This window comes from Centrocercus urophasianus, unplaced genomic scaffold (assembly GCF_019232065.1).
Source record: "Centrocercus urophasianus isolate 14NV4802_14NV808 unplaced genomic scaffold, USGS_Curo_1.0 seq_13, whole genome shotgun sequence".
Taxonomy (NCBI): Eukaryota; Metazoa; Chordata; class Aves; order Galliformes; family Phasianidae; genus Centrocercus; species Centrocercus urophasianus.
In genome coordinates, this window is record NW_024884475.1 from 10,878,367 (window position 1) to 10,902,791 (window position 24,425).

General features: G+C 42.6%; 1 protein-coding gene across 6 annotated transcripts in view; it reads left to right on the top strand.

Moving 5' to 3' along the window:
- Positions 1 to 24,156, top strand: part of PPP2R2C (protein phosphatase 2 regulatory subunit Bgamma) — a 173,992-nt gene extending 149,836 nt beyond the window's left edge. For all 6 annotated transcript variants that reach the window (XM_042811529.1, XM_042811532.1, XM_042811530.1 and 3 more), the window contains 3 exons: positions 9,842 to 10,011; positions 13,905 to 13,996; positions 21,326 to 24,156. In XM_042811529.1, the coding sequence (XP_042667463.1) occupies positions 9,842 to 10,011; positions 13,905 to 13,996; positions 21,326 to 21,617 (554 nt within the window). In that variant the 3' untranslated portion in view covers positions 21,618 to 24,156. The remainder of the gene's footprint in view (positions 1 to 9,841; positions 10,012 to 13,904; positions 13,997 to 21,325) is intronic.
- Positions 24,157 to 24,425: the final 269 nt, after the last annotated feature.

The following is a 24,425-nucleotide window of genomic DNA, read 5'->3' on the forward strand; positions in this document are numbered from 1 at the left end:
TAATACTGCTTCATTTTATTGTCAGACTTGGCAAATAGTAGGAGATAGATAGTTCCATCAAAATTTTCTGGATATTCCTTTAGATATTCATATAAATAATACGGGATAATGATGTTTTTTTTTTGAGGTGTAATTCAGGCAACGTGTGACAGTGCAGTGTATAAAGGCAGTATGCAGGGAATCTGTGAGAGCTGGAAAACTAGGGGAGCTAACAGCTGAAATAACCTCATTGTTAGAGCAGCCAGCTAGGAGCATCCAAGCAACAGAGGAACCTGTCCCTAATTCCAGAAATTGTCATACAAAATATTCAGTTGATAAAGAAGACAAGTTAGAGGCTATTGATGCATTATGATTCTCCTGAATGAAGAATTCTTGCAGCAACTTAAGGCACAACTGTTTGATTAATGAATAGTTGCCAATTTGTTTTGTCTCACTAATGCTGTGTTCAAAATTCCTTATGAATGTGCTGGGAGATACATTCTTCCAAACAGCTGGTAGACTAGGTAGGTACATACTGCTGTTTCAGCACATCATGCATTGAAGCAGCCAGTGAGAGAAAACAGCTTGAGCATGTGAATTTGGAAAGAAATGAAAAGAAATGAAAGAAATTTTTCAAGAGTTTATCAGAATTACTAAGCTCAGAATTAAGAGGAAAATGGAAACTGTATATTTATGCAGCATGGAAATTTAAGTCACTGGAGCATAACTCTTATTGATATTCAGTGTAATAGCCTTAATTTCTTAAGAGTTATTGCATACTTTAGAAGATGTAATCTGCTTAAATGTCATATGTTGCTTTAAGCATTTTTTTAGTGTTCATTTCTTAATGTCTTTGTAGACTAAAAAATTGTTTCCAATTATCCATTACCCATGTGCAAAATTTAGAAAAAAAATATTTCAGAGAAAAAGGGGGTTCAGTTTCAGATTTATTGCCTCTATTTCCATAGTGGTCTCTAGAATAGAAACTTGGGGTCATCCTCCCCCTTATTTGAAGTAGGGGATCATTTACAGATGACAGGCAGTCCTAGCAGTCATCTTCTCTGGAGTCCTCCTGAAAAGTGCAAAGCATTACTGCTGTAAAACCATAACAGTTAATTGATGTCTAAAAGGTGTAAGGTGGTCTTCAGAGCAATGCACAGTGAACTCCAGGTTTGGTTTGGGACCAGATTATGCGGTGGTGTCCTTTGCTTTCCATGAGAGCCCTTGACCACATTTTTAGTTGAAATTTGGACGTGAAAGAGCCAGCCCTTCCATTAGGAGAAATTACACTATCTTATCAGCCTGGCAGTTGACTGAGTTTGGTTATCCAATGTTTTTTTTAGAGATTGTCTTGATTTTAAACTTCAGAATTCTGGACTGTGGAAGCAGCCAAAACAGAAATCAGGGAGAATATATTTGAATGTGTTGAATTTAAAAAGTTAAATGAGTGATATTTACTAACCTTTTAAGGGAGATCGCAATTACAGAGACAAGGCAGCTTTCAGACTTCTAACTGAATATGGATTATCTTTCATTTGCAACAGAGAACAACCAGAAGCACAAAAAAGCCTGTGACAGAGTATCCCTGCTGGATTTGCTAATTAATATTGACCTTTTCAAATGAATGATGCTTATTGTATGACTGGAAAAGAAACAACTTGTTTTTCTTTTATGTGAGCTTTACATTGGAAATAACGCTTTTTATTTCTGCATCTGGTTTCATGTCAAATTACCATCTGAGGGAGAGACAGCCAGCATTCTCCCTTTGTGCACTGAGAAGCTGCTGTCAAAGTAATGTCCATTTGGGCAAAATCTGCAAGGTTTTGAATGACAGGAAGGGATCTTATGTGAGCTTCCTTAATGATTTAATCCCACGCTTTAACAAAAGTTTGTTCCCCTTATCCTACTTCTGGATCTGTTTTTAAGTGTGCACTACAAAGGCATAGTCATTGATGCTTTTATATACCAAGGGAAGAACTGTGCCTATACCCTGATAATTTTGTAATTATGACTACTACTCAGGATGTGTTCTAATTTTACACATAGTAAATACGTGCTGGATTGGATCTTTCCTTGTGCAGGAATCTTGTTGAAATGTAGTAGAAGATTGCCTTTAGCATGGGCTCCAGAGCTTCCATTCTGCTCAGTTTATATGGAAGTATAATAAAGACATTCAAAATATGGTAGTGAAGATGAGGAAATGCTTCTGCAGAAATACAATTATGTCTGTATAGTGTTTCCTCCAGTTATGCAAGATATGTTAAAATTAAATCAGAGTAAGAAAAAGGCTGATTTATGTACTTCTAGCTATCAAACAGTAGGAAGAAAGAAAAGCCTGAAGCAGTGGTGAATGATTTATGATTGAAGAGGTTTCATTAACCCCTCTCCCCCAACTACACACAGATAAAGCAAATAATTGCTGTAAGATTCTTTTAATTATTCAGACTATTAAAATTTCTGTCTTGTTTGCTTGATTTTTTAATAGCAACAAATACTGCTTTTCAATATCTCTTGAAATCAGCATTATTTTTTCAAGATCCTGTTTCACTGGGGAAAAAAAAATCACTTATTGTTCACCTTGTACATCAAGATTGGAAAGACTTATGCATGAATTTGGCTGTACAGGAGTAGTTTCATGTTCCATTACCTTCCACGGCATTGCTCACAACACACAGCATTAAACAAGCAAGCAAGTCTTTGTGAGACTGAGCTTTGAAGATGATTGTTCCTCCAGATTAGCCTTGCGTTTTTTTCAATTCCTTGCTCTTTTAGCACCATTTCTCTTTATTAACAAACTCACTGGCAAAGTTACATTAATGTAAGCAGCTCCATAGTGAAGCTCCCACCCACTGATCCTTAGCTATTGATCTGGCTTTGCCTTTCAGCACTAATGCACCATCCCTTGTGGTTTGTGACAAGCTGCAGCAACTCGCCACAGATGGTAAAACAGATTCTTAAATATTGATTTGAGGCTCCACTTCTAAAAGTCAGATTCTCTAGAGGTATTGATGAGGAGCCCAGTTTTAATAACAGGTCACTGGATAAAGGAATGCTCTGCGGTAGGTGGAATTTCAATCTTGATGTGTGGGGGTGGCACCTGAAACTTACCCTTGCTCAGAGAAGGAAAATGATGAAAAGGGAAGGGTGTGAAGAGCTGCCCTCTGAATTTTATAAAAAGAAAAAGAAAATCAAATTTAAAAAGAAGCTTTTTTTTTGTTTGTTTGTTTGTTTGTTTGTTTGAAAGAGGATGAGTAATGCAGAACGACTGACCATTGTGGTTTAACCTGGCAGGTGGCTCTGCACCACATGGTCATTTGCTAACTACCCCCTTCCCAGTGGGATGGGGAGAGAATTGAAAAAAAGAACCCACAAAGTGGAATGCGTGGGTTGGGATAAAACTGTTTACTAAGACAGAGAAAAAGAAAAGGAATATTACGACGTGTATGTCGTAATCCTTCTCTTTGTATGTATATTCTTGTTATATATGTATATAACAATACGCAAGGAATTGCTCACCATCCTGACAGATGCCAGACGCACAGGTGGGTTGTCTGAACAGCATACAGTAAGACATTCAGAGGTGGTGAAAGATAAATAATAATGGTAAATCAAACTATCATCATAAGCAGTGAAACTAAAAAGGCATGAAGATACCATGGAGGGAGCACTGCAGCTGATTTTAGTTTGCTTGTAATGAACTCAGGAACATTTTAGTATGAAATCCTGAAGTGGATTTAAAACTGCATATTAATGACTGCCTATGGGTAAACCACAGGTCTTGCCAGCTCTGAAACAGAAAATGTAAGAATGGAGCAAATATATAATCTTTACCCTTTGTAGTTTACTGTTGAAAACTTGAGGTTCAGGGACACTAGCAAGAGTGAATTTACGAGCATTTCACAGTTGTGCATTTATTTTTGAGCCTGTATATAGTTTTTTACCATTCCCAATATCTGTCAGTGAAATCTCCTGAACTTAATGAGGCGTAGTGTGGAGAAATGTCTGCTCCCACCTGTTCTGTACTTACCCTTTCCTAGTTCCCCTTGCTGACCCCTGCTTGATGATTGGAACAGACATATACAAGGGTATCTGTCCTTCCCTATCCATCCATCCTGTGCCACTCAAAATTACAGACCACTCAAAGCAGCCTAGACTGAGGATTCCCATTCTATTTAGCTGTTCTGTGCTCATTTGATGCTTTTGGTGATTGCTGTTGCCTGTTTTTGTGTCTTTGGTCCTTTCCCAGTTTAGAGATAAGACCAGAACTAAGCGTAACTCAAGCTGTGAGCAAATTGAATCTAAATGGCACACACGCACAAAAAAAAAAAAAAATAACGTTGGTTTCATGTTTTCTGTGGTGGAAAATAGTTTACAAAAAAGTGTTCATACTTTTATGTAACTTTGACATTTAGCTTAGTTTTGGGGCAGATCACAGCTTTCCTGGAAATCCGTGCTAATTCGCCATCTAAATTTATTAGTGTGTGTCAGTCAGTAGTAAGATCTTAGCTTAGAGTCATATTTTATAAGAAAGTTTTCATTAATGTAACCATGTAGTCCAGGAAAAAAAAAAAAAAGGATGTTTAAAAATTCTTTTTCTTAATTCTTAAGAATTAAGCTCTGAAGAGAGCATCTTGGCTCTTGACTCTCTGGTAAGCTGCCTGGCTGCACTGTTCAGAAGGGCAAGATTTCTCCATTCTCATTACCATTTTCAGCACGCTTCTATTAGATGTTGCAGCCATTTCCATTTGGGATCTGACTGAAAGAGAGAATTTAGGTGAGAAATTGTTCGGCCTGGGACTGCATCTGTTTTCTGTGCTGGTGTGGCTTGAAGCCGCTGAGAGAATACCTGACCCACTGCCAGTTCGTATGCATCCAGTTGAAAAACACCTATTGTGAGTGTTTGTGTGTAACCTGGAGGTTATCTGCAAGAAGCCCTTAATTCAGTCTAGCTGCAGTCTATGTTCGTGGCAAGACAAAGCAAATGATTCCCTTTGTTGTTCCAGCATCTTTCCTGGCTCTGGTCTCTGCAGTCCCCTCCCTACTCATCAGTTGCCCTCCTTTTTTTCTGGAGTTCCCTCAAACTGTCTTCACCAGTCTGTAGCCGTGACCCTTGAGCAGGAGCTGGAGAATGTTGAACATCTGTTAACTGTCTTTGAAAGGGGGCAGGGAGCTGGGAGCTCATGGTGCAGGATTTCCAGGTACTTCAGCCTACGTAATGCCAGATCCTTCGAGTGCCATCGACTGTACGTGTGAAAACTATAGACACTTATTATTTCAATATCTGTGGCAGATTTTTGTTTGTTTGTTTGTTTTTAAATAGGAGAAGCAGTGAGTAGTCAGTAGTCCAGTTTCACTTTTTCATCCTTTTTTTTTTGTACAAATAGATGTTCTCAGGGCAGAATACAAACTTTTAACAGTATTCTCTAGGAAGAATCTCAGGAAGGTTTTTGCCCTTAAATAGAACATAGCTGGAAGAGAACCTTTGTTCTATGTTATATTTTATAAGTCTGGTTATAATTTTTTTCCTATGAAATTTCTTACCAACTCTGTGAAGCTGCTAAGGCATCATCCTTAGGTGTTTTTGTTTTCTTTTCAGCTAATCATGTGTTCTGAAATACATGTAGGCGTGATTCATCTTTGGTTTTCTTTTTAAATCTGTTTGGCTCTGTAATAGCAAAAAGTTATTTTTATCTACAGTTGTGCTTTTGGTTTTTGGTAGTAACAAACATCTTCAAGGTTCCTGTTTTCATGCCTCAAGGAGTACACAGTATTATCAGAGCCTTCCCCTCGCCAGCTCTCTTTCTCTCTTTGTTTTGTTTACTGATACTTCACAGTAAACCTCTGCAGTTATCATCAAGTGCTCAGGCCACAATAACAACATTTTGCCAAAGCTTATACTCTACATTTCTCCCCTTCAAAAGCAATGAAAGATTTGTTTAACTGATTATAGTTGGCTTTTCTTTTATGCCATCAAGCCCTTATACATTTATAAATTCCTGTAGAAAATAAAAAGTACCTCCAGATAAACTTTCATCATATCAAATAGATAGCTTTCTTAATCCCTTGCCCCATATTATCTCAGATACTGTTATTGCTTTCCCTTTAATAGATCTTTTATTCTTTGTGCTTTGAAAGACATCATTCACATTTGAATTTGGGAACTATCTCTCTTGCAGCCGTGCTGTGAAGAGCTCATGCTTCTGTTTCATCTGGGTACGAGTGAAGGCAAGAGGAAAAGGGATGTGAGAGGAGTTCTGAAAATTTTGCCAAGGCATTAGCCTTTAATATAATTAATGCAGCATAAAGGATCACTTGTATTCCTTGTGATGATCTGGGGAGGAATACAGGATTGTGTGTGCTGTTTTGGGCTGTGACGCTGCACCTACCCTATAAGCCATCTTTAGCATTATTGTTTTTTAAAATTCATGTTACAATCATGTAGTGGATGGATGATACAGGAGTACAACAGCAAAAGGACTAGCATGGATAGGATAGTATTTCAAAGGAGAAGTAAAGGTACTTACCTATCTCTGAAGATCTAGGCTCACAGGAAAGACCCCACAAGAGATAGATCTCCAACCAGAGACGTTTCCCCAGTGGCAGTCAGCACTTAAACGAGGTCTAAGAGAGGTGCAGCCAGGCTGCAGCCCTTCAGGTCACACAGCTGAATTGCCTTTGCCTGTGCTCTCAAGGCTGACCAGGTCCTTTCCCCAGGTGCTCAATCAGTGGTTCAGGCTGTGACTCAACAGTTACCATACAACATGTGCCAGAATGTAGACCCTGTGGTGACTAAAGCTCAGGCCTGCAAACAAAATAGTAATTTTCAGTGGTATTGGTGACTGCATCAAAAATGTGAACTTTTGGAAATGGGACCAACAAAAAGAGAAAAATCTTTTCTGAGGCCATGAGCCTTTTTCTGGGGCTGACGTTATATTTTGTCTATTGCTAGGGTTTCATAGCTGGTTGACTCCTAAAATATCACTTAGTTACAGTCTGCTTGCTGTTCTTCAGTGATGTGTGCAGTGATGCTGTGTGATTGATCACTTTCCTGTGATAAAACTGTAGATATCTGCATATATTTCTGCACAGCAAGTGCACGCTTTGGCAGTGCCTTTCGCAACCACCGATAGTCTACATTAGGTCATAGAAATCCAAGGCACAGTAACAATCATCGTTTTTTAAACGAGATGAGAGCTTTTCAGCAGATGGCAGCTCCTTTTGAGAAAGAACATATTTTTATGCCTCGGGCTTTCTTCAGAATTCAGGAAAACATTGCTCTGGCAAGTATTCCTCTCCCAGCCCATCCTTCTGCCCAAAGTGTGGAATTCTGTGCAAAGCTACCCTGGTTTTCAACTTGGGAGCAGGAAGCCTGGCAGAAAGGGACTGCACATTGCAGGAATGGTGTCTGCCCTAGAAATTAATCAAGAAATCAATTGGGGGGTGTAGTAGACTTTGCAATCAAATCTCAGTAAAGTTCAGATTCCAAATTCTAGTCCAGCGAGATCTGTGTTGCTTGCCTGAATTAACGTACCAGGTACATGGCCTTCATTGCTGTTCTGCCTCCAATTGCCTAGCTTTATTAGCCATTCTGACAGTGTGCCTTTTTGCAGTGTGCATGTTCCCTTGCATTGATGCTAAACCACAGATAGCTGAACCATAAGTGCACTGTCTCACCTTCATTTCCCGAGGCCACTCAGTGCCCTGTTCTGTTGTTAGGCATGCTGTAGTTGCTGCACTTCCTTTGTAACACCGAGAGTTGCTCCTGATTTCCTTTAACAATTCTCCTCCTTTAGTTATGCTACTGTAGGGCATACCTGCAAAGAAATTCTGCTCATAGAATTGCTGCCTTTCTTTCTGCAGTGATATTGGGCTTTTATGCCTGCAGTAGTTGGTGCAGCTTAATTAATCTAAGTCATTCTAATATTAACTGTGGTGAGGCTAGAAAAGCAATAAACAGTGCAGATAAGGGATGAAATGGCTTAATATCGTTAATTAACAAAACACAGAGCATCCAGGTACAAATATTACTTCTCTTCTAATCACTGGCAGTTGGATGAGACACATAGAACTGAGAAAACACGTCTAAGCTCTAAATGAAGGTGTAGTTCAGTTAGGTTTTCTTTTTCTTTTCTGGTTTTAATAGCAACTTCACATCATAATTAGGAGGATGAAATTCTTGCCAACCGAGTACGTAGTTTGGACAGATTAAAGGCAAGAGGTATGAGAAATGATAATTGCTTCGTGCTCGTCAGAATTCTATTGAAAATCTGACAGGATAATTACAAAATACCTACTTTGCAGAATGTCTAGGCAAATTTTTAAAGAGCTATTTAAAGTTGCTCGTTTACAGTCTGTCTGAAAAGTTTTTCCCCCTCTTTTGAAATAGTTCAGAGCCATTTAGAAGTGTTGTACATGTACAAATATAGACCTTATTCCCTTGTGCATGCCTGGCTGCATTCCGCTGCACACCCCCAAAGAAAATTGCCCATCATTTTTTTGCATTACCCCCTCATCCATCGCCCACATACTCACCCTTAGCTTTCCGCTGATTATTTCACCTGATGGAAAGTGCAACTCTGTTACTTTCAACAGGCTGAATCATAGCTATAGATAAATGAACTGAGAAAAGAAAACATCCCAATGGACTGCACAAAAAAGTCTGTTTTGACTGACAGCAAAAAGTTGTTCTACTTTCAGCACATCTCATCTTAGATGGCATGGTGGTGTTGGGTTGATGGTTGGATTTGATGGACTTGGAGATCTTTTCCAATCTTAAGGATGCTGTGATTCTGTGAAATGGCTTTTCTTCACCTGCTTTTGTAACTTGGAAGTCAGGCTCACCAAATTGCCAGTTTTCAAAGAATATTCTAGACATAGCTGCCAGAACCATACTGACCCACAGCATGGTTCTGGCCCTGGAAGTGTTAAAGAAACATGTAAATGTTGTAGTGAAGGACATGATTTCATGGTTAGCAAGAAACACTGGTGATAGGTGAACGGTTGGAGGGTTGGATGATCTTACAGGTCTTTTCCAACCTTCGTAATTCTAGGATTTTACTGGTAGCTGAAGGACTGAAATTTTGACTTCCTACTGAACTTCACCACGTGAGGTCACTTGAATCACAGGGCTGCAGAGTTCTGTAGAAAGGCCACGGAATGGCCCAGAGCTCCTGTAGGAGTTGACTTATGCCTTTATGTTCTCTTCAGCCATCTGTGTCCAGCTATAGGACCTGACACCAGCACCACCTGGTCTCCTCAGTTCCGAGCTCTGGCAGGGCTAGAATTTGTGAGGGATTTTTGGGGAAGGATGAAGAGATCTTGGTTAGTATAATGGGCTTGTAACAAATGAGGTGAGGTTCACAAAAAAGAGTTGTTTCAATAATGGCAATTCAACATGAGTCATCAATATCATTATTGTAGACAACCAACAGGGGTGTCAAGGCCCTTGTACACCTCCTGTGTGACAGGAACAACTGCATTTTTTGTTACGTTCAAGAAAACAGGATGTGGGAACCCCAGGATGGATGCCCACGGGTGAACAGCCTTGCTGTACTGTAGCTGTAGTCAACTGCACGCTGTATTTTATGTAGTTTCCCAAAGAGATGCTTTGGGACCACAGTGATAAGGTTAATTACTGTAAATTTGGAGCTTATGTTTGTATTTTTATTTTGAAGATAAGATAATCTTCATAGAAAGATGAAAGAGAAAGGATAAAGGTGCCAGGCATAGAATTAGTTCTATTTTGTGTGCTTCTGTGTAGTGGATTACCTTGTTTCTCAAGAAATACACAGTACAGGTTGTGTAACAAAGTGTTTCTTCTGTAGAATTCTGATCTCTCCCTTGCTTCTTTTTCTTTAAACAGTTTATGAAGAACCAGAAGACCCCAGTAATAGATCATTTTTTTCAGAAATTATCTCTTCAGTGTCAGATGTCAAATTCAGTCACAGCGGTAGATACATGCTAACAAGAGATTACCTCACTGTCAAGGTTTGGGATCTGAACATGGAAACAAAGCCTGTAGAAACGTACCAGGTAGGTGTCTCCTACTGACCACCTCTTCACTGAAATGCAATGATAGAAAAACATTTCTCTATTAAAAAACCGTAGGTTTTCTTAAGCTTTTCCTGCTTGCTTTGAGTAACTGCAAGTTAAGAGTTGTTAACCATTGTGATTAAAGTGCTGATACTGGAATCCTTGCAGTTGCAAAAGGACAATTTCAGCAGTAGTAAAGAAAGATGTGCAACTCCTAGGGAATTGGGATAACAGTGTGGAATGGGCTCTTGAAAGAGAAACAATGCTTCCAGCAAGGGAAATCATCTCTTCACTTTGGCATCCATTTTCAGTTGATGTATTCTACTATTAACATTTGAAAGCAAGTGAGGAAAGGATGTTGTGAATTGATTAGCGTTCTGCTCCCTCTGGGACTGCTGAGAGTTTACACCTTTATCATTTCAGAACTTTTTTTCAAAACTTCACTATACATTTCTCCCTCGTGCCTAGTTCTAAAAGAGATCGTTGTTAAACCCTGACATTACCACTGACACAGCACTTCGTGAATGCCAGACAGACACATCTGGTTGCCTGAATTCATTGTGATATTATCCAGACAAAATGCCGGTGGCTGCAGCCAGTGCTGCGTTTGTGCTCTGACATCTGTTCTAGTTGGCAGTGGAGGTCTGAGCTTGTGACTCTGCTTTCAAAAGGGAAAATGTGTCTGGGACACAGAAAATGCCTGTAACAAACATGCAGTGAGAAAAAGCTGTTAAGCTACCTACAGAAGAGTGTGAAAAGAAGGGAAAATGTCATTCATGTGGCTTATGCATAGAGATGGTCCTGCAGTACTGTGGAACTTCGTGTCCAGTGGCAAGTGGGGCACAGCAGTTCACAGTAACTACTATGAAGATTATATTTAAAATAATATCTAAGGAGAATTTGGTGGTGAGTCTTGTCAAAACAACCATCAGTAGTATTGGAGGTGGTTATTAGAAAGTGTTCAGTAGACAATGTGGGCAGTGTTTTCCAGTGCACCCGTTGCATTTCAGTGGATACCCTGTGCTGTATCTCCTGTTAGCATTGGGAACTCTGAGCCTGTGTATCTTTAAAATGACAGAATTGGTTTTGCTCTGAAAATGGCAGTGTTTGCAATGCTAAATGTGTTTGAAAAGTTGATATGCTGTAAAAATTGAGTGGGGAGGGTAAGAGTGAGACAGTGTTTTATAGAAAAGAATTGTATCTCAGGTTTTAGGAACTTAGATAATATATTATTTTATATTCATGCTAATGGAGTAGGCAACCTTCTCCCCAGAGAGGAATAGCTGGTCAATCCAACCTGTTCATCTTGGCTTTGACATCTGCTTTTATTTCCTGCTGTTGCTAGCTATGAAGCAAGCTGGCCACCTTTAAATCAGTCTGACACCCAACAGTGGGGCCAATTAAAAAGTTACATTTCTCCATGCTGAGATGTGGAAATTGATTATAATGTGAATTTCTCAGTACTAGGCATTGCAGTCAGAACAAAGAAAACAGAACTGTGTTCTGGCTGCATTACTTTAATCCAGAGATTGCCTTTCTTTTTCAGTGCTTTGTGAAGAGCATGCAGATGCAGTGTCAGGTGCTGTAGCCCAATGAGGAGAATCCACAGCTCAGAGGCCTTAGGAAACCCATAGCATAGGGCTGTGTAGGATTCACACAGTCCAACCGCTCTCAGCAACCTCTGATCTTTTTTCAGCTGCAGAGTTGTTATCAGTGCTGTGGCCAAAAGACTGCTATTGCATCGAGCAGCTGTTGCAGAAACACTTTATCTGCTGACAGTGATTCAAACATGGTTGTCTTCTGTTTATGCTTCACATAGAAGAAAAGTAGGCAGAGTATGGTGCCCTGGACAGCACAGAGAGCAATACAATAGAGTTGCCAGTGCTTGAACATTGCAAGGCATCCCTGCCTGAAAGGACGCTCTTTTCCTGCTGCCCAGGTGAATGATTCCAGCAGAACCATACCAGCAGCTACCAGAGGTGAATATGTTTGGAGCTGATAATAGCTTGATCCGCTTTTGGCAGGGTTTATTGTATAGGGATTTGGACCAATGTGTCACTTAAGCACAATTCTTGATTGTAAATAGTTGGTCCCAGTGAAATAGCTCCCCACGTAGTCGTATTGCTGTGTAATTCCATAGCAGAAAATGACTTGATAATTCCATGAAGGTCTGACCTAGAACAGCACAGTGAAGGAAGGGAGAATGCCTGGGGTTAGTAATGAATTTGATTGGGATTGGGATGTGGAAAGAACAATATGTACAGATGAAGCAAATCTGATTTTACCCCCAGTCTGTTGTGGCAGATGAGCGTGAAAACAAGGTGAAAGTTAAGTGCTTTCTGTTGGATTTTCCTACTCTCTGAGGGTCTGAATGTGGTCAAATGTGGTGACCAAAGGGCCAACAGGAAGAGCAATCTGCTGTCCCAGGCCATTTGGGAGTCAGCCAAGAAAAAGGGGCTGAGACCTTGAGGAAATCAGCAAGACAACCGAGAGAGAATATGCAAAATGCTTCTTGGCAGAACTGATGAAAGGCACAGCTCTGAGCTGCGGAGTCGGACACTCATTGCAGAGGGTGTGTGCATTACAGTGGTCATGACAGATGGCTGCTGGAAGTGGGAACTAGGGAGGCCTAGAAATGGCAGTCAGCAGGCAAATATGATCTGCTTTCTTTACCTGCCTTAACCTTTGTGTTTCTTCCACGTACTGGGAGCTCACAAACGTGGTAATGGAAAGAGCTCCAGTTCTGTAAATGATGGTGGTAGCACAAAAAGGCTCTAAGTAAAGAGAAAGTGGAAGGATTTAATTACAAAGGGTGCAATAAACTGCATCAGTTCCGAATATTCTGACCTAGGAGGTAAATGCTCTTCAGGGCAGAGGAGGGTGCTGGGGGTGTGCAGGAAGAATCGCAGTCAGCAGACCCTTATTCAGATGGCCAGGAACAGAGCAGTTTGTATGGACCCACAAAGCCAGTGCCCCTGTGCCAGAGCTCAGCAGTGCTGTCGGGTTGCTGTGTGTCCCCGGAGGCCCTCCACACAGATTTGTTTTACAGTTTCTGCAACTGCTAGAAGAAAACACCAGGAATGAGAGCGCATCCATAAATTCACCTAGGCAGGGGTTCTCTAGCTCATTATTTCCATGCAAAAGGAAACCAATCATCCAGAAGGAAAACTAATCAAATTCAGCAAAGGGCTGAAACAGTTTGCATGAGGTCTGTCTCTTTATGAGAATTCTTATTCAACCCAGAGGAGAGGTCTTCTCCTGGTTAATCCCACTTTTCAAGTATTTATGTGAGAATGTACAGTGTTGTTTTTAAGTCTCAGCCAAATAGTAAATGTCCTTGGGCTAAATTAGTGTTCTAATTCGCAGCCTATGGAACTGCAGCCTTGTGCTGTATTTTGCTTCTGAAATACCTTACCCAAATGTATGTATTACCACACGCGACAGGTTCTTTTAATGGAGCCAGGTTCCTTCTGCCACAAGAAGCGATAATCCACTTATTTTGGAATGTGACATATTTGTTACAATTTAAATTAGATTTCGTGCACGTTAATTAGCACATCTAGGGCATCAGGTGGTGAAACATCTTTGGGAATTAGGCTGGCATTGAGAAAATCAGCCAAGCGAGAAACAAGTGTGTTGTGGAGGGGTGGTTTGCAGCCTGCTGAGGAAGGTATGCTTCATGCCTTCCTGCAGCAATAATTCTGCAGCACCTGGTTAATTGGGTTGTGGGAAGGCGTGGATAGCTTCTTTAAACACAGTATCTTCTGCAGAGTCACCAATCTGTGCAGCATAATTTGCAAGTGACTGCGAGAGATAAAGCAGGGAGTAGGGGACTGGCTTTGGAGTTGGTTGTGTTGTTTCATGGATAACAGCTGCTGTTTTCTACAAAACAGGTCCACGATTACCTTAGGAGCAAGTTGTGTTCCCTCTATGAAAACGACTGCATCTTTGACAAGTTTGAATGTGCGTGGAATGGATCAGACAGGTAATCCATCCTTATGTCCACCATTGCCTTCATTTAGCAAAAGAGCACCCTCCATAGGATGGACCACTCAAAAAGTAAGGCATTATGTATGGTTATTTTCCATATAAATTTCTATCTTTGCATGGTTGCGCTCAGGCTGATAGGAGGCACATGGTTATTGGTGTAGCTTTGTCTCCAGCATCCATGGACATGATGCATATATATATTTTTAATCTTGGCTCATGCCTTATGGGAAAACAAATTCTTTTTTTTTTTTTTTTTTTTTTGCCTAAAACAGTAGGTGCAGGAATTGAAAAGAATGCAGGTGATGCACACAGCCTCAGCAGCGTACTGAGGAAGCTTACGTGTGATCCTGCGTTTACATAAGCTCTTTCCAAAATCCAGTCCATTTATTGAAAATGGGGAGAGAGAAAAAGCAGAGACAGACCACTGATTCTCTGCAAACTGCTGCCACCTTCACACTGATTCTTCTGCAGCTTATACCTTATGTGCTCCTCGGTTTTATGAATGCAAGGAGTGGGTCCTGTTTGTATCTTGATTACAGCATCTTGTTGAATCTTTTCACAAGAGATACTGACACAAATGAGAAGGAGAGAGAGGGAGGGTGGAATTCAGCAGTACCTTATTGATCACAGATAGTGGTGGTACTTTGGGCAGTGGGGATGTTGCATTATAAGAACTAGGCAGCCTAGAGGACCCGGGGATGATAAAAATGAGTGAATCCAGGAGGATAAAGTAAGGCGAGGATTTTAGCTGGAAGAAAGCACGAAATTCCATTTTACCAATTGGAAACAACTCATGGGGACATTCATACTCCATGGAAGGGATTAGCAGACTGTAGAATGCATGAGAGAGGGGGCACAAGCCAGGTTTGCATGGCACACAGTGACTCATTGGCTCAGCACAGCTGGGAGCCAAAAGGCAAGAGCTGCCAGTCAGTTTAGCGTGCTCAGAGAGCTTGGAGCTGTGCCTTCAGCTCACTTAGCCTCACCTTTGGGGAAAGCAGTCCATCTCATGTCACAGGGAGCAGGGATGCATGCCTCGGTAATATTTGCTCACCAGGATTAACTCAGTGTTGAGTGTACTCCATGATACAAACTGCAGGCCGTTTAAAAAGATGTAGATGGACCACCCTGGACAACATGCTTCCTAGATTATCATTGCACTTGGGATACCAGCAGTTGTTTTCAGTGTGGTCAGAAAGTGGGAACAACCCACAAAAATATGAGGGGAAGAGCCTGGTTTTGGAGCTTCTCTCTGACCTCCCAACATCGTGCATGAGAGGATGGGTTGACTCCAGAGATTCTGAGTGCTGCTTGATCCTGCCTGGTAGTTTGGTTCTACTGGAAATACCAAAGTAAAAGCCTTTCAGTGGTGCTGACCGCTGTCTAAATCTGATATGAAGAATCACACAATCATAGAATAGAAACACAGAATCAGTTGAGTTGGAAGGGACCTTTAAAGGTAATCTAGTCCAGCTGCCCTGCAATGAACAGGGACAAATCAAATAATTCGGATATTCTGAAACCTGAACAAACATTCAGGCCATTCAGGTCCTTTCAGACCATTTTGCCTATCCTCAGAGGGAGTTCCCAGTATGTTGTGCAGGATGGGCAGCCACGTGGCTCAGAGTCCTTCTGCCTTCATCGCATGAAGTGCTGCCATCCACGCTGATGAAGCAAGACCACTATCTGAATGGCTGCCTGCTAATAACACAAGTTTTATTTAATAGCAGGATGTAAAATGAGCGTAATATTTTAGCTCCTACCTGACAGATCAGAAAGATCAGCGCAGTAAGTAATTATTAAGTGGGAGCCTTGCACTGTGAGGGCTTAATTTGTTGTACTGCCCAAACATCAGGGGGTTGTTAGCCTTGCACAATTACCAGATCTGTCACTAAGCACAATATGCTGCTCTCGAGTGTAAGGAGGCATTCTGTAGAGTGGCTGGAATGTTTGACAGAAGATAAGGGTCTGCTCTAGTTTAGTTGTTTCTTTTTAAGAGTCAAATATACCAGTGCTGATGCTCATCTTTTGAGATGATGAAATTCATATTCAATCTTCTGAGCTCCTTGCTTCTGTGCACAACAAACATTTTATCATTTTGCTACATACTACAATCATTTTGGCTTTGGTGGATCATAATTTACATTACATTTGGGTACCAGCAGCTATTAGAGAGCAGTTCATTTGAATAGTTAAGTCACTTACTTTGATCCTTTGGTGTATGTTTTTCAACAAAGCCTTTCTGCTAAAGGTAAGCAATGCTTACTAACTGTGGTATTCCTAAGAGATGCTATAATATGGCATTAAATCATATTCATAGCAGTAATAATTGCAGTTCTAAACATGTTACTTCTATCCTTTGCAGAGTTTACGGTGACAAGATAAAGTGAAAAGCTTGTTCATTTAAAAATGAAAGCATGCTTATTACTTGGGATAAAATAGTTTTTATTAATTTTGTCGTTATTAAGGAGTTAGCATAGGCAATGATAGAACCTGATGGTGAGGCTGCTTACAAAAAAATCAATGTTCGTGAGCTCTGATTAGAACGTGATTGATGCTCAGTTTCTCCAATGAACAGGAACTAATCTGATCAGACAGAGCCTATCTCATTTGCTGAAGGGCACATTAATCAGCAGGCACTTGGGCAGAAACAGTGGTCAGGGAGAGAGTCAGGCAGAGGTCTTACGGTAATTCAGCCAGATGAGCACATATTATCTGTGGTGGAGTATATTACACTAAAATCATGCCATCCTTATTGTATATACATCATTACGTGACTGTGGAGATACGTGAGCTCTGCTTTGTATGCCACTTGCGTTTGATTCTTCCATTCGACTCCAAAGTCAAGGCTTTCAGTAACAACCCCCAGCACCCTGCTACTTACCCGTTCTTTTATTCAGTTATACCTCAAAAATTAGTATTTATAAATCTTTTCTTGTTTGTTTGTGATATACTGAAGAAATAAGTAAAAGAAAAATTAATGTAGTGCATTCTACATAGTAGCAAATGCATACCTGAGTGACCGTTCTGTTTTTAAGACTGCATTGAATGGTGTATGGCAGGCTTCTGAATGCCATCACCATTAGTGCTGTGCTGTAAGCAGATGAATGAAGCCACACAGCACTGTGCAGTCAGCCCCTCCCTGCTGAAATGCCAGTCATCCTGGGGTACAGCCACCAGCCTTCGCTCTGTCAGGTGGGATTGGCAGGTCCTGGGGCACGGGCTGCTCACCGCCTGTTCCTGGTGGCACTGCGCTCTGTTCTGCTGGGGGACATCGGGGCTCGGCATGACTCGTGTTAGCCTGGGAGGGCTGGGAGTTCCTCTTGTTTCCAGTCTTAACCACAAGCAGGGTTTGAACACCTGGTCTTTAAGGTCCCTTCCAACCTAAGCCGTTCTGTGATTCTCAGGATCGTCACAGGAAGATGTAAGGCCTTGCGTGTTAGTCCTAGAAGGTAGCAGGGTAGGTTAGATGGTATTGAAATCTTGCAGGTGTGGGGGCTCAGCATAACTGGGCAGATGGTTACAGGTGAAGGAAATGGCCCCGTCCATGTTGGGTGCCTGGAGGGGCAGCTCTGCAGAGACTCAGGACAGCAGTCTGGAGGCAGCTGCTGTGAGCTCTGCTCTGATGCAGTGGTAAGTCTCCCCCTCAGAGCCTTAGGGGGCAGGCAGGGCTGGTTTCATTTTTCCATGGTCTCTCAGCCTGCCCTGTGCTGGCCATTGAAGCTTTCCCAGACCTTGCCTCGTCTCATCCTGTGAGCCCTTGACTGGCAGTGAAGGGGGGAAGCTCCAACATGAGCTGGACTTCTCTGAACAATAGAGATCTATATGTGAAGAAGAAACTGTCACGCAGCTCAGAAGGCTGATCTGAGCCAGATGAGCCAGATTTGGGCCTGCTTGGCCCAAAGCAGGTTTTAAAACCTAAACAGAACAGTGTATGATTGGGTTTTTAAGCAAGCCCTAATTCTAACTGATAATCCCAGAGCTTCAGGGTCAAGGCAGCTGAATCAAGTTGTAGCGATTAAAACTGTCTGTGTGCTGGGAAGGGCTGCTACATGGATGATATTAAAGGGCTTGGCTTGCAGTAAAGAAATCTGAATAAAGTAGGGGAGTAACACAGATTTGAGAAAGGCAAAAGTACGCCGGTTCTCAGTGACTGACTGACTGAGGAAAGCTCAGTGGCTGAATGTAGTGTGGAAAAAAACCTCACTGCAGTTCAGTATAAATGCTGAGGGCCAGTTGGACACACCTGAGGTTGGCGGAACAGGAAATACGCTGATGTTGGACTGCAGTGGATTTTTCCTTCCTCCTGTAAGAATACATTTGTTCTGCTTGTAAATAATGGTTAAACACTTTGGGCTCAGAGATGTAAATTTAGCACAGCTGCCAGGGAGGTGGTGGGGTCACCATGCCTGGAGGTGTTCAGGAACCGTGGAGATGTGGCACTGAGGGACGTGGTTAGTGGGCATGGGGTGGTGGGTTGGTGGTTGGAATGGATGATCTCGGTGGTCTTTTCCAACCTTAACGATTCTGTGATTCTTGGAGCCGACTTGGAGCAGTGGGCAGAGAGGAAGGCTCAGCTCCCATGGGGTTAGAGCCTCTTAAAAAAAAAAACATATACATATATTTGTATATTTAGTTATTAACTCATGCTTTTTTAAAAAGCAGCTTTGCTTCTGCATGCTCCTTAGGGTCCACTGCTGTGTTGGGAGCCCTGAATGTCCCTGCACAGCTGAGGTGGTCCCTCTGACTGTACTTCTGAGTGAGATCAGAGGTTCAGAGGCTCTCAGCCAGGGCTCATTTGGGTGCTGCCTCAGGCTTCTGTGGGTTGGGGTGGGGGACTTCTGGGTGGGGAGCTCTGGTTTCTTGGACCAGCCTCACTGGGAAGGGTGTGGGTCAGGAGCTCGTGGTAACACTGCTATGCAGAGCAGGTAGCCAGAGATACAGGGCAGGCACTACCTATATTCAGCTGCTATTTCTGTATACGCAGACATACATATATAAATCCTCCTTATGGCATACGTTCTGTCACTGTACATTACATTTTCCTGAACAAGAATAAATTGCAGGGTTGCATTGAGTTCTTACTCTCTTTAATGTTATTTTAAGCAGCAGGTAAGGTTATAATCCATCTGGGTTTGTGACCTTGAACAAGAACGGACGCTTTCTCATTTCCATGATGCTATTTTTTACTGAGCCATTAAAATACAGAAAAACAGGGCCAGCATGAAAAGAAGTCATCTACATACGTTAAAAAAAGCCCTGTGATGAATCCAACCAGAGGAAACAGACTTTAAAAAATATATGAGCTGAAGAAATTAAAACGCAAATGGACTGTAAAAGCAGCTTTACTGCAAGCAAAACCTAAAAAAAAGATTTTTGACAAGCACTTATCTGTGCTGTTGGTGCATTGGTCCATTGCCTGCGTGAGCACCACTCCCCTGATGAGTTCTGGCTGCATCTGGTGCAGGGGCTGCATGCCCAGGAGCACCAATCCCCTAGTGCAGCTCTGCAGGCTCTTGGGGCCTTGCAGCCCCAGCTCAGACCCCTCCGGTGCTGGGCTGAGCTGTCAGCATCACAGTCATGGTAGTGCGGGGATAGGAAACCACCTCTGCTTTTTGATGTTGTGAATAGCCATCGTAGCAGGAGCCCCAGCGACGAGGCACAGTGATTTGGAAGGAGTGAAACATTAGATTTACTGCTGTTTATTCAGTTTCTGAAGTGGGCACTAATCTTGATCAATAGGCTTTCTGCAGCTTCTGGGATACGTTTTATCAAGCTGTCAGGCTGCCTGTTCTTTTGTTTAGCCCATGAGATTGCTCAGGTGCAGCTCAATAAGCAGCACAGTGCCAGGTGAGGCAGGGATGGGGTGTGTCTGCAGACAGCCCCGCTGCAGCTGCTACTGCCCATGGACAAATGCCTCTGGTGTCCGGCGCAGGGCGGAAGCAGCCTGTCAGCTGGCTGCATGCCATCAGCAGACCGCGGAGCAGGACGGAACTGCGTTGCTCATTTGTACTGCAGCAGCTCCTGAAGGCTCCAGAGCAGATGAAGGTGATGCTGGCTGCGAGCTGTGCATGCAGCGTAGGACAGACAGCTCCTCAACGCAGGGGCACCAAATCTGATGAGCTGGTGTGCAGGGCAGAGAGCACAGCTCGCACTTTGCATTGTGCTACTGCTGGGTGTGCAGCTCTGCTGGCTGGCTGAGCAGATCCCCCCAGGCAGGAGACAGCAAAATATGAAAGCAGTGTGGCTGTCACCCGTGGTGGAGATTAGTTTGTTAAATGCAGAGTGCGTGAAATATGCTTGTTTGGCTGTACTGAGCAGGCAGATATCGACTGACTGCCTACATCTGTCTTCCAACTCGGTGTGCAGCTCCTCCCATGGAGACCTACCTGGTGGTTTGGGGTGGGTTCCCCTTCTGGAAGGGAAGTGCTGAAAGTCACTGTGTTTGGGGCTGAGACAGAAAAGGTGAGCAGAGTGTGCCCACAGATGTGGATAGTGAAAAGCTTTGCAGGAGATGAGCTCTCAAGCAAGGTTTTAAAGTCCATGAGTGTGTGTAAGAATCCAGTAACCTGAGGGCCGAGGATGAAATCCTGAATTCCTTAAAGCTGCTGACAAAATGCCTCCCCTTGGGGAATGGGGGAACGAAGAAACCATTATTTCAAGCTGATTAATGGGGGACTTATGCAGAGTGAAGTAAGGTTCTTGTCCCTTTTTCCAAGATGCAGAGATACATCCTGGCTTGAATTCTCCTTCACACTTTCTATACAAGAGACAAAGGAACCCTATTTACCTGTACATTCAGTTTGAAGAAGTATTATATACATTAATTTTAGAAGTGTCTAGACTTACCAACAGGTCTATAGCTTCAGAAAGAGAAAGGCTTTATTTTGAAAACAAATGTACTTTGCAAACTCTATTTCTTTTTAAAAGATTGTCTCTGGATCCATGGTAATCTCAGAGTCAGAAGAGGTCTGGCTGTGGCACAGGGCGCACTGACACGTCACATCGTTGTCTTGTGAAGTCAGCTTCATGGAGTTGGGGTCCTGACTTGTGATGGTTTGTGTGAATGGCCAGGGTGCCACTGCTGGGGAAACTGTACACTTCACTGAATACTTTCAGAGGGAAGGAGGAGACGTTGGCAGGGAGAAAACTTCACTTTGGGAGGGGAAAAATCCATGGTTTTATTCTTTCCCAGCTAAAACCAGAAGACATCCAGGCATTGCTGCTCAGCTGTCCTGAGGAATTCCTATTAGCAGACCTCCCACAAGCTGCTCTGTAATTATATCCTTGTTTTTTCCCCTCCACCCTCTCTTTCTCTCCCCAGTGTCATCATGACAGGTGCATATAACAACTTCTTTCGAATGTTTGACCGTAACACCAAGCGGGATGTGACCTTGGAGGCATCCCGCGAGAGCAGCAAACCCCGCGCTATTCTCAAGCCCCGGAGAGTCTGCGTTGGTGGCAAACGGAGGAAAGATGACATCAGTGTCGACAGTTTGGACTTTACTAAGAAGATCTTGCACACAGCGTGGCACCCGACCGAGAACATCATTGCTATAGCAGCGACAAACAATCTCTACATATTTCAGGATAAAGTGAACTCAGAAATGCACTAGGTTTATCAATACCCCTCTGTATCTACAAACCAGCCTCTTGAGAGTTGTAAAAGGATGTGATCTTCTCCAAAAATTAGGGCTTCTGTGGTGGGATTTGTAGGTTGCATCCTTTCATCCCTCAGCCTGTATCATTACTGGTGGCAAGCCAACTATTCTCATCACTGCAACTGTATGAGTAAAAGGCACGACTGCAAATCCAGCCCCGTGGTCTGTGTCGGTTCCTTAATCCCACAGGGGCACTTACACAGCTGGGGAGTGTTCTGAGGAGGTCTGGGACTCCTCACCTCCTGTCAGTGCTTTGAGGGTCTCAGTGGTTCACAGGACCACGTCGTTCTGGTGCACTGCCTGCTTCTGCGGCCCACACTTACCACACTGTTAGAGCTTCTGCTTTAATCTTTTGATCAGTATTTCTTTTTCAGTAACATTTTTCCATCTTTCAACTAAGCTGAGCCTGTGCGCGAACGAATGAGTAGCCGCATCCCTTTGGACCACGTGGCACCTTGGAAGGGCCTCCCAAATTCCTGCTGCTGAGAAGCTGCCCTGTGTCACCTGTCCCATTCCCTTCTTTACACTCTTGTATTATGTATTCACGTTACTAACATTGTGCTTTGACTTCCTGAGTGAATAAGCAGCTGGCTGCTGGAGTTACTCAGCCAACTTGTTTCAGGAAGTTCGTTCTTCCTCAATCTCTTTGCTCTGTTTAATATTTAGCAGCTTTCCCCCTAACTTGGCATTGCCGCTGCTCGGGGACCGGCTGCTCAAACACAGCCCAGCAGAGTTAATCCATAAGCCTACACTGTCGCCTGGCGGGGGGAGTTCTGGAAGCCTTGGCTAACAGTGCTGTCCTTGGAGGCAAATCCTGACTTCAGTGGAAGTAAAGTCACAGCTCTGCTGGCCACTCCAGGAAATCCCATGTTTGCTCAGTGCAGAATGGTTATTCTTGTCCTGGCATATGGGGAATACAAACAACGCCGTGATAGCTGTAGCTATAAGAAGAATGGTGCTGTGAGAGGTGGCTTTGCTCAGTGAACTGTGAGGTGTCAGTGAGCCCAGTGCTGGGTGATGTGGGTATTCCTGGAGAAAGAGGAAAACACAAAGTCCAAACCAAACCTTCTTCCACATAAACACATCACTGTGAGATCTATAGCTCTTACAGATCTGTCTTTGCTTTCAAATGAATAGGATGAAAGTACATGGAATTATGTGCTCCATTTGGGAAGTCCATGGGAACAGTGTAGTGCTAGGAGAACTTCAAGCACAAGAAAGTTCTGTCTGCCTCCCTAACAGCTCTGGAAGAAAAACTGATATCCCAAAGGATTTCTTCGCAAATCACAAACACGAGAGCACAGCTGAGATGATGGCGTTAATGAGCCCATATTAAAACTCCTCAGAAAAAAAAACAACAACAAAACAAAACCATTTCTTTAAGCCGTTATGCACTGATGTCTTTGGTAAGTGGAGAACAGACTGATAAAGGGATCTGCATGCTTTCCTGTTTTGTTTTGGAGGAAAGGATGGGTGAAAAGCTACTTTAAAGACCTGAAAAAGCCTGTGGCTCTTTTATAAGACATCTTAACACAACACGCCAAACCTGTCTGAAGTTTTCTACATCAGTGCTGTACATTTTGTGTGTGGAAGCACAAACGCACGCGCATTGGTTTCCAGCCATACTGAACACATCCGGTACGAATCGCGTAGGTGAATTTAAAGGGAATGAGGAACGTTTGTTTGTTAGATGCTGTGTGCTCCAGCAGGCACGGGCAGGATGTGTACATATTTATTCTAACGAGATTCAACAAAACCACTTTTTTTCCTTGTAAAGAGGTTTAAGGATGTGGTAAGTCGTATAGAAAAGTTGCTCATGCCAAACTGCTGCTTAAGGGCGTCATTGGATTTCTTTGACTTCTGGCCTCCTCATTAACCTTTGCAAACCTTTGCAGCTCAAAAAAAAATTGCTCTGAGCTCATATTGGCATTTACAGGTAGAAGTTCTGTAAGACATGTATTTAGCCTTCACCGTGCTCAAGTAAGAGACTATAGATAACTTACTATAAAGCAGCTCTTAATACAACTCCTTTCTTTTTTCTTTCCTTTTTAATTTGAAGTACCTTACCCTGTTACAGCTCTGGGTACCAAAAAGATCATGTTAAAATTAAAGAAATAAATATATCTTCGGAGCTTTATAAAACTAATGAAACACCCAACCAAAATAACACAGAGTGGTTACAGAGGAAGTAAATAGAAATCTCTCAAAGACCAGTATTCATTCACATCTTTGACTTTGCTACTACAGTTGTTTCCTGGTCTTCTTGAATGTACGGAAAGTTAACATCGTCATTGTGAACGTTTCCAACTTTCTTTCTCTTTTTAGTTTGAGCTTTCAGTGGTGTAGAGTAAATGATGGTAAAGTCGGTAAATCTGATTGTTTTGAAAGCTGTTGTTCATGGCTGCATTCTTTGTGTTGCACAAATTAGCTAACTGTTGTTGAATAAAAATATAAATATGTTAATACCAGCTTTTTCAATAAAATACAACCAAAAAACGGCACAAGTAGATGACTTCAAGGCACAGCTTATTTTTAAGCTAGGTGTGAGAGACTCGTTAGGCTCCTTGTACAAAGCAGGGAAAGTCACAGGGATCAAAGCAAGTGACTGAAGTGTGTTGGGGCGAGTGGGGGAGCAAACGTAGGGAGTGACTTCCTGGCTCAGCACGATGAGCAGCGCACGCACAGACCGTGCAGCTGGAGACACACTTTCACTTCTCACCTTGGGCTGCAGCCCAGGTTATGGTATGTTATGCCCTCAGAGAT